This window comes from Solea solea, chromosome 3 (genome assembly GCF_958295425.1).
Source record: "Solea solea chromosome 3, fSolSol10.1, whole genome shotgun sequence".
Lineage (NCBI taxonomy): Eukaryota > Metazoa > Chordata > Actinopteri > Pleuronectiformes > Soleidae > Solea > Solea solea.
Window position 1 is genome coordinate 4524567 of NC_081136.1, and position 13796 is coordinate 4538362.

The 13796-nt window shown below is 38.5% G+C and overlaps 2 protein-coding genes and 1 long non-coding RNA gene across 3 annotated transcripts; 2 read left to right on the forward strand and 1 right to left on the reverse strand.

Annotated features, from left to right (window-relative positions):
• The first annotated feature begins 950 nt into the window (after positions 1–950).
• LOC131455857 (H-2 class II histocompatibility antigen, E-S beta chain-like) lies at positions 951–4262 on the forward strand. Its single transcript, XM_058623699.1, has 6 exons — positions 951–1056; positions 1142–1411; positions 2706–2919; positions 3025–3092; positions 3187–3300; positions 3790–4262. Exons 1-6 carry the CDS (start codon positions 1002–1004, stop codon positions 3813–3815), a joined length of 747 nt encoding a protein of 248 aa, XP_058479682.1. The 5' UTR covers positions 951–1001; the 3' UTR covers positions 3816–4262.
• Positions 2897–5260, reverse strand: LOC131455878 (uncharacterized). Its single transcript, XR_009239860.1, has 3 exons — positions 4880–5260; positions 4646–4741; positions 2897–2978 (listed from the first exon to the last, which is right to left on the reverse strand). It is a non-coding gene; the product is annotated as an uncharacterized LOC131455878 (long non-coding RNA).
• A 2774-nt stretch (positions 5261–8034) lies between these two features.
• On the forward strand, positions 8035–13048 carry LOC131455873 (mamu class II histocompatibility antigen, DR alpha chain-like). The gene is made up of 4 exons (XM_058623721.1): positions 8035–8156; positions 9721–9969; positions 11072–11356; positions 12767–13048. The coding sequence occupies exons 1-4, from the start codon at positions 8090–8092 to the stop codon at positions 12886–12888; spliced, it is 723 nt and encodes a 240-aa protein (XP_058479704.1). The 5' UTR covers positions 8035–8089; the 3' UTR covers positions 12889–13048.
• Positions 13049–13796: the final 748 nt, after the last annotated feature.

A 13796-nucleotide genomic window follows, 5' to 3' on the forward strand; every position in this document is an offset into this window, starting at 1 on the left:
TACATTTACATATACATTGTGATTTACTCAGGAATGCTATTTCCATCTGAGGACCATTTAATCACCATGGGGTCTTTTCACATGACACTTGAGCCACCTTGACTTGTCTACTTCCTGCACTGCGACCATCAGACCTACACACTTCAAACGAGACAGTGTTTACTCTTCAGAGTCTTAGGACTGTCCCCAACTGATGAGGTTTGAACCTAGTTGATTTATTCATTTACAGATAATCAAAGAGCAGAATATACAGAGTGATGACGTTTCGCCTATTGTCTCCAGGGTGTGGTCTCACTGTCTTACATCCCCAGTGAAGCAGAGTTGTCTCTCTTTTGCGTCAACTCTACTTAAACGGTCCAAACCAAGCGGTCCTATTTCCAGTTGATTTTTGGCTGCTGTTACGCTGAACATAATGAGGAATAAAGAAATACCTTACCTTGTCTTTATTACATTTTTTGAAAATATAATTATTGGTTTATGATTTCACTTTTATTGGACGTAGTAGCCTACTTCTTGTACTTCATGCACAAGCAATATGAAGTACCTTTACTGCATACATTTGGAGTAATCCAGGGTCAAAGTTCACTTTTTGCACCAAAAATCGTGCTATAAAATACATGTTTTTTATTATCAGTTTATTATTTCACTTGTATTTCATAGTACTTCTTGTACTTCTCACACACAAGTAGTATGAAGTATTTTTGTCCTTAAATCAAACCAATTTACTGACAAAGACAAAACCCAGTTTGTATATTATATTTCATGCATCAGTCCCTTAGGTATTGCAGTATTTAATTTATGAATCCATAAAAAAATCACCATTTCAACAGTCTTTCATTTACAGTCAAACATTGACTCTGGTCTGAGTGTGTCTGTAAAACAACCAGACATCTGTCAGACTGCTCTACCTGGCAACTAGTGACTCTGCAGGTCACATGATCTCTGGGTTTAAATGAGCAGCTCTCAGTCAGACTGTGTCAGTGTCGAGTGAACAGAGGAACATGGCTTCAACTTTCCTCAGCACCATCCTCCTCTTCATCGCTGCTCACACAGCAGGTAAAAGCAACACACTGATCACTCATCAATACTCTGATTAATAATCAATAGATCAATAACTCCACCACTGTGTTCTGTTCTTCAGATGGATTTGAGTTTTATGCAACGGGTGTCTGCCGGTTTAACTCCACTAAACTGGACGACATCCAGTACATCTACTCTCACTATTACAACAGACGGGAGTACCTCAGGTTTGACAGCAATGTGGGAGAATATGTGGGATACACTGAGTATGGAGTGAAGAACGCAAAGAGGTATAACAGCGGTCCAGAGGTGGTCCAAAGGAGAACTTCGAGGGAGAGATACTGTGTTAACAATGTGGGAATTGACTATCGAAATGCTGTGACTAAATCAGGTGAGTGTTTGTGTGACGTCATCACTGTAAAATAATACACATTACTATAATGTACAATCCTCTATATTATTATTATTATTATTATTTTTATTATTGTTAGTAAAGCTGTAACTTATAAACATAAACAAACGTTCAAACCATTGTCAAAATTCTCTGCACGACTCTCTCTCCGTGTTCCTCCTCATCGCGATTCTATTTATTTATTTATTTATTTTAATTTTTGGGCGCAAGTAAAGTGACACGGAGAATACGAGGAAGTGGAACGCAGGGCCGGCCTAAACAAATTAATTATATTATATTATAAAATCTTTAATTACTAAAGTAAAAGAAATAAAAACAAACAAATGACAATAATTCGTAGAGAGATGGAACAAGATAACAAAATGGTTGTTCGTTACCATCATGAACAAACAATGAAATAAAATAAAATAAATACAAATAAAGACGGGCACTGGTTCCCAAAGAGTGAGCTGCTGCCCCCTGGTGGGCTCTGGCGGTACTGCAGGCGGGCAGTGAAAAAATTTATTAGATATAAATACATAAATGAATGAATACATTTTTTATCTTTTTAGTTTTGTAATTAAGATTCAAGTTGCTGTCAAATATGTACGATAGATGTTAAGAAATAAGGAATGAAACATAATTATATATATGTGTGTGTGTGTGTATATAAATATATATATATATATATATATATATATACGTATACAAGGTCAGACAAAGGAAATATAACGGGGTCTGGACCTGGACCTGGATTTTCAGATTTCAAATTGTGCATGGCCGCCCCCTGGTGGTCACTGGGCTCTAAACAGGGCATATACAATTTCAGAAGTGGATTCCAGTGTTAAAAACAAACCTGTTTGTTCAGTTGGAGTTCATAATCCCATTTTGTTTTTTTCTTCCGTCACGAATGACGAATGAATGAATGAATTTTATTTCCGCTTCAACAAAATCCAGCACTTTGCTCGATTCCCGACGCCGAAACACGTCTATATTCACACATTTGTTTCCCACTTTACCGTTTTCAAACATAAACAACGCTCTTCACTTATCACTTCCTTCTCTTAATCCCATTTTATTTTGAATACACACTGGACCGCTACTGTTTGCTCAACTCTAAACGATAGTTCTAACATTTTCAGACGCACAACACGATGTAGAAAAAGATAGTAGACGACGAACCATTGAATATTCCCATGAAAAATTAAGCTCATTAAGAGATAAATAAAGTCACTTGAATGGAATAATCAGTAAAATGCCGTTATTGACAGACTTGTCAATATTTGTCCTCCAGCCAAACCCTACGTCAGACTTCGCTCTGAGGAGTCCCCTGCTGGTAAACATCCTACCATGTTGGTCTGCAGCGTCTTCGACTTCTACCCCAAACACATCAAAGTGACCTGGCACAGAGACGGGAAGGAAGTCACCTCTGATGTCACTTCCACTGACGAGCTGGAGGACAGTGATTGGTACTACCAGGTCCACTCTCACCTGGAGTACACGCCCAGGTGAGTCCACACGGAGGTCTACAGAGAACCAGGTCCACCGAGGTCCACTTTGTCTCCAACTGTGCGACACAAACAGTGTTGTGTTGTTTTTTTTTGTCGACGCAGGTCTGGAGAGAAGATCTCGTGTGTGGTGGAACATGCCAGCCTGAGTCAACCTCTGATCACTAACTGGGGTATAAACCTGTCTGTCTGTCTGTCTGTCTGTCTGTCTGTCTGTACACCTGTCTTTCTGCTCACCTGTCTCTGTGTCTGTCTGTCTGTCCTCAGAGCCATCCATGCCCGAGTCTGAGAGAAACAAGATCGCCATCGGTGCCTCTGGACTGATTCTGGGTCTGACCTTGTCTCTGGCTGGATTCATCTACTACCGGAAGAAGTCTCGAGGTAATCCTTAACCCCCTAAAATGTGTTTGTACCACTTATCCTGAAACCAGTTTCAAACCAGTTTCCACCTTTTGAAACCCAGTTTAAAGTCAGTCTGAGTACAATTTACACGAGTTCACACATATTGTAAGAACAGTTTAGGAGTAGTCCTTAACCAATTTACTCCGTTTTCGTACATAATATAAACTGGTTTACACTGGTTTACACAGTCTAAAACCAATTTACACCCGTTAATACCCAGTTGACACCAGTGTACACACTCTGAGTCCAGTTTACACCCAGTCTTAAATCAGTTTTCACCAGTGTACACATTCAAAACCAGTTTAAAACTACATTATTCCGAGCATATGATCTTAGACCAGTTCACAATCAGTTTTAAATCACCAGAATAAAGTAAAATCACATTATTTGAGGAAAGACAGAGAGATTTAAATGCATTTGTTTCTGGTTTCACATCAGTTTAAATCCATCTTTTTCTCTTTAAAACAGGACTCATTCTGGTTCCCAATCACTGAGCCTGGTCCTGAATCCTGCACCTGAATCTAATCATGGTCCTGGTTCTGAACCAGATACTGCTTCAATCTCTTTCTTTTTGTCACTTTATAATGTCAATGCTGTCACCTGCTGGTCTGGTTGATCACTGGATTTTCTGATACCCTGATCCAGGTCTACCACAGTCCTGTGCACAAAATCTTTCGGGGAATCCCGGACCAGGTTTAATCTGGACTCTGGTGTATCAGCTTCTACTTATATAACCAGATATTTTGCTGCTTCTGTGTGTGAAATATGAATTTCTTTGCCGCAAAGTGACTCAGTAACAGCTTTGAAATCCTGAACAATCCGGTTTGGTGACTGGTTTTGGGCTCTTAGGTCGTGTGATTGTTGGACTGATATATTTTTACTGGAGTGGGACATTTTTATAATCACAATAAAAGTGTGGGGAAAACCCCCCAGAGAAACTGTTTTATTTGTCTTTGTCATCTAATTAAAAAAAAAGAAAGCTTATTGTAATTCACAATTTTGACCACAAGGGGGTTCTACTGTATCATGCTGACATTTATAAATAAACAATAACAGTATTTTAAAGTAACATTTTATAATAGATTGAATTAAACCAATAAAATAAAGTTTATTATAATTACACCAATTTAAAAAAAGTAAAATACAATTTATCATAGTCACATTAAGTTAAAGTAAAATATATATACACGCTAAATAAAGTAAAAGATAGAGCAGTTTATAAACTTAAATGTATTTCAATTACATGCCAAATGATTGGAGGTCAGTGCAGTGTCCTCAGAAGAACAGCTGTACAAGGTCCTCTGTGTGTTAGTGTGTGTAGTACCTGAGATTTCTTGCCATAGTACGGGTAGTACATGAGGTTAAAGGTCCCATTAGGAGGAAAATAAGCAAGAGGTCCGATTTTATCACTGTCCTCCCTCTGCACACACACAAAGATCAGTCCTTGATCAATCACTGACAGATAGACAGACAGAAAGGTTCAGACACAGATGGTCAGACCAGGACCATTAGTCCTCTTCAGGACCTGCCAGTTAAAAATAAATGTCAGGTTAGTCACCTCCTCCCGATGCTAACTAGTCTTTTCCGTTGTTTCTTCGTCAGTCTTGGGTCCGCCACCAGAATCCTGGGAGTTTGAGGGTTCTGTGCAGTATCTTAGTTGTTCCTAGGACTGTTCTTCTCTGGACAGACATCTCAGATGTTGTTCCTTAAAAAGTGTGGGAACCGTTCTCCAAGTTTGTGGGTCACAGCTCCCAGTGCACGGATGACCCCGGTCCACCCAGGGTTTACGTTAGCTGGTGTATGCCGGTTTTTGGCTGTTGTCACGTGAATTTGGCCGGCAAAGTCAAAGGCCTAAGTGTCCGTTGGTAAAAATGCCAAATAATTAAATCAATGATTAAGTATTAAATATTCAGATACCGCTTGCCTGCCGAAACGTGGATTCTCGCTCCAAAACTGAATCAAAGAAGCCGTCTCACCAGGACAAAGTGACCAGGTTGATGACGATCGCAAATTGTCACAAAGACTTGGACAATTTTGATTTCACAAAAGCAGCCGAACACTTAACTCCAAGGAAACATCAACACAAACTGACATAAACGGAGAATCGTGACATTTGGACCGGGTCTTGTATTTTCATACGTTATTATTTAAAGGAGTCGCTTATCTCGTGCGTTAACTTCGAAATCATCATTGAAAACTAAGACTAGAACATGTTCTGTCTTTAGAGTTTCCTTTTCGGGACGATTCCGTCTGGACGTGGCCTAAGAATACTCCGGCATTAAATATGCATGGCTGTTACCACTGCTGCCTTTACTCCCCGCATCTTCTCTAGCTTCTCTCTCAGCCCTTGGTATTTCTCGAACTTCTCGTGTTCCTTGGTGTTGATGTCACCGTCGTTTGGGTTTGACGGTCTAGTTCTTAGCTTGGTCATTCTCAGTCTGAACCTCGCAAAGATGAACGGTGATAACACTCGTGCACCCAATTTGTTTGCAATTTAAATTCTGATTTACAGACTCTCTTATGGGTCACACAGCAGAATAGCGGCGAGCACTGTCGCCTCTCAGCAAGATGTTCGCCAGTTGAAATCCCAGTTTGACCGAGGGTCAGTTGTTCCACAGTCCAAAAACACGCAGAGGTTAACTGGACACTCTAAATTGACCGTAGATGTGAAAGTGAGCGTGAATAGTTGTTTATCTCTGAATATTGACCTGTCCAGGGTGTGACCCCCACCTTTCGCCTTATGTCAGCTGGGTTTGCCACCAGCCACCCTGTTATCCTCATGTGGAGGATAACGCAGTAGACAATGAAATCTGTTTACGTTGTAAGTTCTGGCAAAAAGTTTAGTTCTTCTCAGAACTGTCTTTCAGTTTGTGCACGATTTTTTCCAAAAAGTACCTGGCAACCTTGAGTCTGCAGCGGAGGGGAGGGGTGGCCACCGCCCTCACACAAAATGTTCAGTTTGGATCGCTGTGCCAGTTTTAAACTCTAATTACACCCGAGTCCCGATAATTTCAGTTGCAGAAGGTGGGTTAGCGATTTACTATAAATGTTGCTAGCTTAGCATTAGCCTTTGCAGAGCAGTCATCGGATGTGTTGCGAGTGACCTTAAATGACACTCGCGCGATTAACTCGACTTGAAAATATGAGTTAGGAGCATGAGCAAGTGAGGAGTTAGAACCAGGTAAAACCAGTTAAACACAAACACCACCATTTAGCCCCACCCACGGTGTTTTTTTGTTTTTTTGTAAAGCAAGAACAATAGGCTGCTGTAAATTCTGGTAAATGGATTCACGACAGGAAATTTTGCATGCAAAAAAAAAAAAATCACATGTTCATGCAATAATAATGGATTTTAATTTTGATTGTGCATTATCCACCTTATGCCTTCGGCCCATAATACCTTGCGTGAATTATGGGTGCCACTTCCTGCTGAAGTAGAACCATCTTTTTCCACAGTAACTGGGAGCAACTGTAAAGTGTAACATTTGGGAACATTTAACTGTTACACTGTTGAATATGATACTTTCCTTAGATCTAATGGTTCTTTACACTTAGACTTATTGTCTTCAGCACGTCAACTGGTGTATTTTATTTAAAATCCATAATTATCAGCATTGGTGGTTTGTGTTAGTTTACTATATTTTGAATTGAGCGACGGCTGAGCTGATAAAATCGCACTTTACCGAACCAACGTCCAACGTTGATTTTGAGTTTTTTTGACAAAGGGTTTTTGTCTTCTGCGACTTTGTTTGTGAAATTTACTAACGTCTGAATATCTGTAATTTTTTACGCTTTCCTCATGCTTTTCCTCACCGTCCTCCGTGTTGACATCCGGGCAGCGCTTGTTTTTCTTTTCGGAAAAGACATTTTTCACATGTAAACATAGCTAGTGTCCGTATCTCCTAAATAATACAAATTTAAACGATTAAATTGACTCTAATCTGAAAAAAGGTCACAGGTACATTAGTATTTAGGCAGCAATAAGATCAGTTGCATTCAGCTGAAGGAGGTGGGACAGAATTGAATTGATTTAGAAACAGACGTAGAACCACATCACCGAGCCTGGGCTTTAGTGCCGCTGCCACCGTGTTTTACCACTGGAAAGAACTTTTTCACTTCTGCTTCTGCTCTGGAAGTTTTACCCATAATCATTTCTCCACTCGTGTCTCCAGGAACAAGGCGGACATGTTATAGTTATTGTTGTGGCACAAGTGAAAAAGTATGTTTTCACTTTTATTGTAAAACACAACTGAAAGGTGTTTTATTAAAAGAGTATTCATTGTGAAGTTGCCAACAAGATTCACAGATTTATATAACAGTGCAAAGAAAAAATAAATAAATAACAATTATGGTAATAATAACAAAAAGAGTAAGGTAAACGATTAAAAATTTAATAATACATTAAATAATAAATAAATGACTTTATATTGTTTAAAATACATCATATATTTGTTATAACTTTGCATATCATGATTTTTTTTTATGAGTAAAGTTACATTTTCCTCATGGTAATATTTTTACTGCTCTCTTAAATAATGACAAATGTGTTTGTTTATGAAGTTTGAGTTCATCATTTCCAAACCATTCATCAGAAAAACAAACAGGTTCTACTCTGAGAGACTCTGGAAACTGAGAGTGGTCTCCTACCTGGAAACTGGTGACGCAGAGGGAGCTCTGCGCTGTGATTGGCTGCTGGGACGGTACACCTCTGCTGCTCTGTCACTCAGTCAGTGTCAGTGAACTCAGCACAGACTGCAGCGACCTGATTATGATGATGATCATGATGAAGCTGTCCCTCCTCGTCCTCTCTTTCGTCCTTAGTGTCTCTGCTGAAGGTAAGACAGCTGATGTTGGTTAAACTACAGATTCAGTGAACTACAGTCAGTAAACTACAGTATGTTAAATAACTACATTCAGTCAGTAAACTACAGTCTGTTAAATAACTACAGTCAGTAAACTACAGTATGTTAAATAACTACATTCAGTCAGTAAACTACAGTCTGTTAAATAACTACAGTCAGTAAACTACTGTCTGTTAAATAACTACAGTCATTAAACTACAGGCTGTTAAATAACTACAGTCAGTAAACTACAGTATGTTAAATCACTACATTCAGCCATTAAACTACAGTATGTTAAATAACTACATTCAGTAAACTACAGTATGTTAAATCACTACATTCAGCCATTAAACTACAGTATGTTAAATAACTACAGTCAGTAAACTACAGTATGTTAAATAACTACATTCAATCATTAAACTAAAGTATGTTAAATAACTACAGTCAGTCAGTAAACTACAGTATGTTAAATAACTACATTCAGTCATTAAAGTACAGTATGTTAAATAACTACAGTCAGTAAACTACAGTATGTTAAATAACTACAGTCAGTAAACTACAGTATGTTAAATAACTACATTCAATCATTAAACTAAAGTATGTTAAATAACTACAGTCAGTAAACTACAGTATGTTAAATAACTACATTCAATCATTAAACTAAAGTATGTTAAATAACTACAGTCAGTCAGTAAACTACAGTATGTTAAATAACTAGTCAGTAAACTACAGTATGTTAAATAACTACATTCAGTCATTAAAGTACAGTATGTTAAATAACTACAGTCAGTAAACTACAGTATGTTAAATAACTACAGTCAGTAAACTACATTAAGTAAAAAAAACTACAGTCAGTCAGTAAACTACAGTCTGTTAAATAACTACAGTCAGTCAGTAAACTACAGTCTGTTAAATAACTACAGTCATTTAACTACAGTCTGTTAAATAACTACAGTCAGTCAGTAAACTACTGTCTGTTAATAACTAGTCATTAAACTGCAGTCTGTTAAATAACTAGCGTCTTTGAGTGTCAAGAAAAGCGCTATAAAAATATGATGTATTATTATTATTATTATTATTATTATTATTAATAATAATAATAATAACTACAGTAAGTAAACTACTGCCTGTTAAATAACTACAGTCATTAAACTACAGTCTGTTAAATAACTACAGTCTGTTAAATAACTACAGTCAGTAAACTACAGTCGGTTAAATAACTACAGTCAGTAAACTATAGTCGGTTAAATAACTACAGTCAGTTTAATAACTACAGTCAGTAAACTACAGTCTGTTAAATAACTACAGTCAGTAAACTAGTCTGTTAAATAACTACAGTCAGTAAACTACAGTAACTACAGTCTGTTAAATAACTACAGTCATTAAACTAGTCTGTTAAATAACTACAGTCAGTAAACTACAGTCGGTTAAATAACTACAGTCAGTAAACTACTGTCTGTTTAATAACTACAGTCTGTTAAATAACTACAGTCAGTAAACTACAGTAAGTTAAAAAAACTACAGTCTGTCATAGATTAACCAGCTCTTCTGTCCTCAGGTTTTCATAAGGACCTTCATATCTTCAGTTGTTCAGACACTGATGGAGAGGACATGTACACACTGGAAGGTGAAGAGCTGTGGTACGCTGACTTCATCAACAGGAGAGGAGTTGAGACTCAGCCCAGTTTTGTTGATCACTGGAGCTACGAGGAAGGAGTCTATGAACAAGCTGTGGCAAATCAACAGATCTGCAGATCAAACCTGAAGAACAGTCGTCTTGGTATGAAGGAAAACCCTGTGGAAAAAGGTAAAGAGAAACTTTGTCATTTATTCAATCAAAATATTTAATTTAACTTAATTATAAAAAAGTAATAATTAAGTACTTAGAAAAATGATTCTGAAGGAAATATTTGTAAAGTGTTTATGTTAGGACAGCCTGACCTCTCTCTCTCTCTCTCTCTCTGTATCTCTCTCTCTGTATCTAATAATAACCCTAAGATGAGTAAATTGATATTATTGAGTGTTTAAATGACAGTGAGCAAACTTCCTGCCAACAGGTTAGCTGTGTGTGGTTATGCTAAGAGGGAGAAACATGGAGACACTTAGTCTTTTAAATTGTTTTATTTGCTCTTGTTTGTTTGCAGCACAATTTAGCTTACTGTGTGTGTATGTTTCCTCAGTTTAATGTGTGCACACTGCAGTTCAGTTATAAATCTTTGAATTTCTACTTGAATGTTAAAGTTTGAATAAAATAGGAGTTGGTTCAGAAAAAAAGGTTTTCAACTTCTCATCTATCAACTTGGAACAATTAAAAATATTAGCTGAATCTCAAAGATCTAGTAATTTAAATGAACTATGGCCAGAGTCATGCAATTAGATCCTTTAACTGAATCACTGCCCTGTTTTATCACCGTATTCTGTAAATTATGCTTTTCCTATATGTTATCATTGTTTTTTTTCTTTTGGATATATATTTATGTATTTTATAACTTTTGTTATATATTTCTGTTGTTTGATATTTTGTTGGTTTGTGACCCTGTTACACACTCAACAAAAATATAAAGGCAGCACTTTTGATTTTGCTCCATTTTCTTTAAATTAGCGTAAAATAATGAAAATCTCCTATGTGCAAAATGACATTGACCACTGTCCAGGCCAGGAGGTACCCTGCCTTTGTCCTATGTCACCTGGGATTAACACCAGTGATCCTCATGTGGAGGATAAAGCAGTAGAAGATGAGTGAATGAATGAATGAGTTGTTTTATGATGTTAGAGAAGCTTTGTTTGCAAATAAACAAATGTCATGAAATGGTTTCCAATAAATTAAGTATTTGAATCTAATTTAAACAGTGAAGGAACATGACCTGAGGTTATTGAGATTCAAAGTGAAGACTCCTATTTCTGTGCAGATCCACCTTCTAGTCCAATGATCTACAGCAGAGACGCGGTGGAGGTCGGAGAGAAAAACACTCTGATCTGTCATGTGACTGGTTTTTATCCTGCTCCTGTCAAAGTCTACTGGACTAAAAACAACCAGAATGTCACCACAGGAGTGAGTATCAACATTCCCTTTCCCAACGACGACGGTTCCTTCAGACAAACCTCCAGACTGGAGTTCATCCCACAACCAGGAGACATCTACAGCTGTTCAGTGGAACATCCAGCTCTGAGAGAACCACTGACCAGAACCTGGGGTGAGAAACCTTCATTTACATCATCGCAAATGAGATAACTGACCAAACTACAGGTGATCAGAGAGATAACTGACCAAACTACAGGTGATCAGAGAGATAACTGACCAAACTACAGCTGATCATAGAAATAACTGACTTAACTACAGCTGATCAGAGAGATAACTGACCAAACTACAGGTGATCAGAGAGATAACTGACCAAACAACAGCTGATCATAGAGATAACTGACCAAACTACAGCTGATCATAGAGATACTGACCAAACTACAGCTGATCAGAGAGATAACTGACCAAACTACAGGTGATCAGAGATAACTGACCAAACTACAGGTGGTCAGAGAGATAACTGACCAAACTACAGGTGGTCAGAGAATTAACTGACCAAACTACAGGTGATCAGAGAGATAACTGACCAAACTACAGGTGATCAGAGAGATAACTGACCAAACTACAGGTGGTCAGAGAGATAACTGACCAAACTACAGGTGATCAGAGAGATAACTGACCAAACTACAGGTGATCAGAGAGATAACTGACCAAACTACAGCTGATCAGTGAGATAACTGACTGAACTGAAGCCTCTGCTAGTTTCACGTCCAGCTTGTTAGCGTGTGTTCTCTCTTGCTCTGTCCAGATGTGGAGTTAACATGTGTCTCTCTGTGTCTGTCCAGATGTGGAGTTAACATGTGTCTCTCTCTCTCTCTCTGTCCAGATGTGGAGTTAACATGTGTCTGTCTGTCTTTGTGTCTGTCCAGATGTGGAGTTAACATGTGTCTCTCTGTCTCTGTGTCTGTCCAGATGTGGAGTTAACATGTGTCTATGTGTCTCTGTGTCTGTCCAGATGTGGAGTTAACATGTGTGTCTCTGTCTCTGTGTCTGTCCAGATGTGGAGTTAACATGTGTCTCTCTGTGTCTGTCCAGATGTGGAGTTAACATGTGTCTCTCTGTGTCTGTCCAGATGTGGAGTTAACATGTGTCTCTCTGTGTCTGTCCAGATGTGGAGTTAACATGTGTCTCTCTCTCTGTCCAGATGTGGAGTTAACATGTGTCTCTGTGTCTCTGTGTCTGTCCAGATGTGGAGTTAACATGTGTGTCTCTGTCTCTGTGTCTGTCCAGATGTGGAGTTAACATGTGTCTCTGTGTCTCTGTGTCTGTCCAGATGTGGCGTTAACATGTGTGTCTTTCTGTCTCTGTGTCTGTCCAGATGTGGAGTTAACATGTGTCTCTCTCTCTGTCCAGATGTGGAGTTAACATGTGTCTCTCTGTCTCTGTGTCTGTCCGGATGTGTAGTTAACATGTGTCTCTCTGTCTCTGTGTCTGCCCAGATGTGGAGTTAACATGTGTCTCTCTGTCTCTGTGTCTGTCCAGATGTGGAGTTAACATGTGTCTGTCTGTCTCTGTGTCTGTCCAGATGTGGAGGTGCATCAGCCCAGTGTGGGTCCAGCAGTGTTTTGTGGTGTGGGTCTGACTCTCGGTCTTCTCGGTGTGGCGGCTGGAACCTTCTTCCTCATCAAAGGAAATGAGTGCAGATGATTGGCCCGAGGCTGATGATGATGATGTCATCGCTGTGTCTCTACACATTGTCCAATCAGCATCAATGTTGCTTTGTTGTGTCACTGACGTCTCTGTCAGTTCTGCTGCTTTAAAGACGGCGTCACTGTTAATAAACAATAAATCCAGATGTTTGATCTTCTTCTGTGTTTTTACAACAGTTTGCTTCTATAATGTTATAATGTTGCATCTCTGCCTCCATTTTATTCCTTATTCGTGAACTTCTTCCAATGTTTGATATGGTGTGTCTGGGGGAGGGATAGCCAAAGGTATACTGGTGAATGATCTGATATAATAATGGGCCCTATATTACGAGGCTGGTAACCGGAAGTACCAAAATAAAAGCCTGAGGAGGTCAGGCTATGTTTATAGAATAAAATAACAAATTAAAACCACCTTAGCGGGGGGAAGAAACACTTGAACATACATATTATCGTGATCATAACTACCTAAAATAACAAAAAACATGTTCACTTTGGCTGAGGCCAGCACTAACCTCCCCCTGTCCCTGCCCACCGTCGGTCACTTTCTCCACACTCGCCCATGGGTGCTCACAGCATTTCTGGGGGGCTATTCTGACATCTTGCAAAGAAATTCAAGCAGAAACTCTCCAAAAACTCAAGTTCAGTGGCTGCAACAATTGTGAAGCTGCTATCAAATAATTGGTCCTATGTTAGAATGTAACTTGACCTGTTAAGATGTTTTGATTAAAATAGCTTTTGATTTTTAGTAATATGACCTCCTAATGCTGCACAAATTACCATTTCCAGTTCTTTACAACCTATAAAATGTTTTGAAACTGTTGTGTGTAATAATTTGGAATGGTGCTTTTCAAGTTTTTTAATTTGGAAAAAATACTGTTTTCATTGGGAGGTTTGTTCAATAACATT

Excerpts from the sequence above, each read along its gene's own strand:
- LOC131455857 (XM_058623699.1), top strand. The coding sequence starts at position 1,002 with ATGGCTTCAACTTTCCTCAGCACCATCCTCCTCTTCATCGCTGCTCAC. Across the intron at positions 2,920-3,024 it reads CACCTGGAGTACACGCCCAG|GTCTGGAGAGAAGATCTCGT; the intron begins GTGAGTCCACAC and ends TTGTCGACGCAG. Across the intron at positions 3,093-3,186 it reads ACCTCTGATCACTAACTGGG|AGCCATCCATGCCCGAGTCT; the intron begins GTATAAACCTGT and ends GTCTGTCCTCAG.
- LOC131455873 (XM_058623721.1), top strand. The coding sequence starts at position 8,090 with ATGATGATGATCATGATGAAGCTGTCCCTCCTCGTCCTCTCTTTCGTC. Across the intron at positions 9,970-11,071 it reads GGAAAACCCTGTGGAAAAAG|ATCCACCTTCTAGTCCAATG; the intron begins GTAAAGAGAAAC and ends ATTTCTGTGCAG. Across the intron at positions 11,357-12,766 it reads ACCACTGACCAGAACCTGGG|ATGTGGAGGTGCATCAGCCC; the intron begins GTGAGAAACCTT and ends GTGTCTGTCCAG.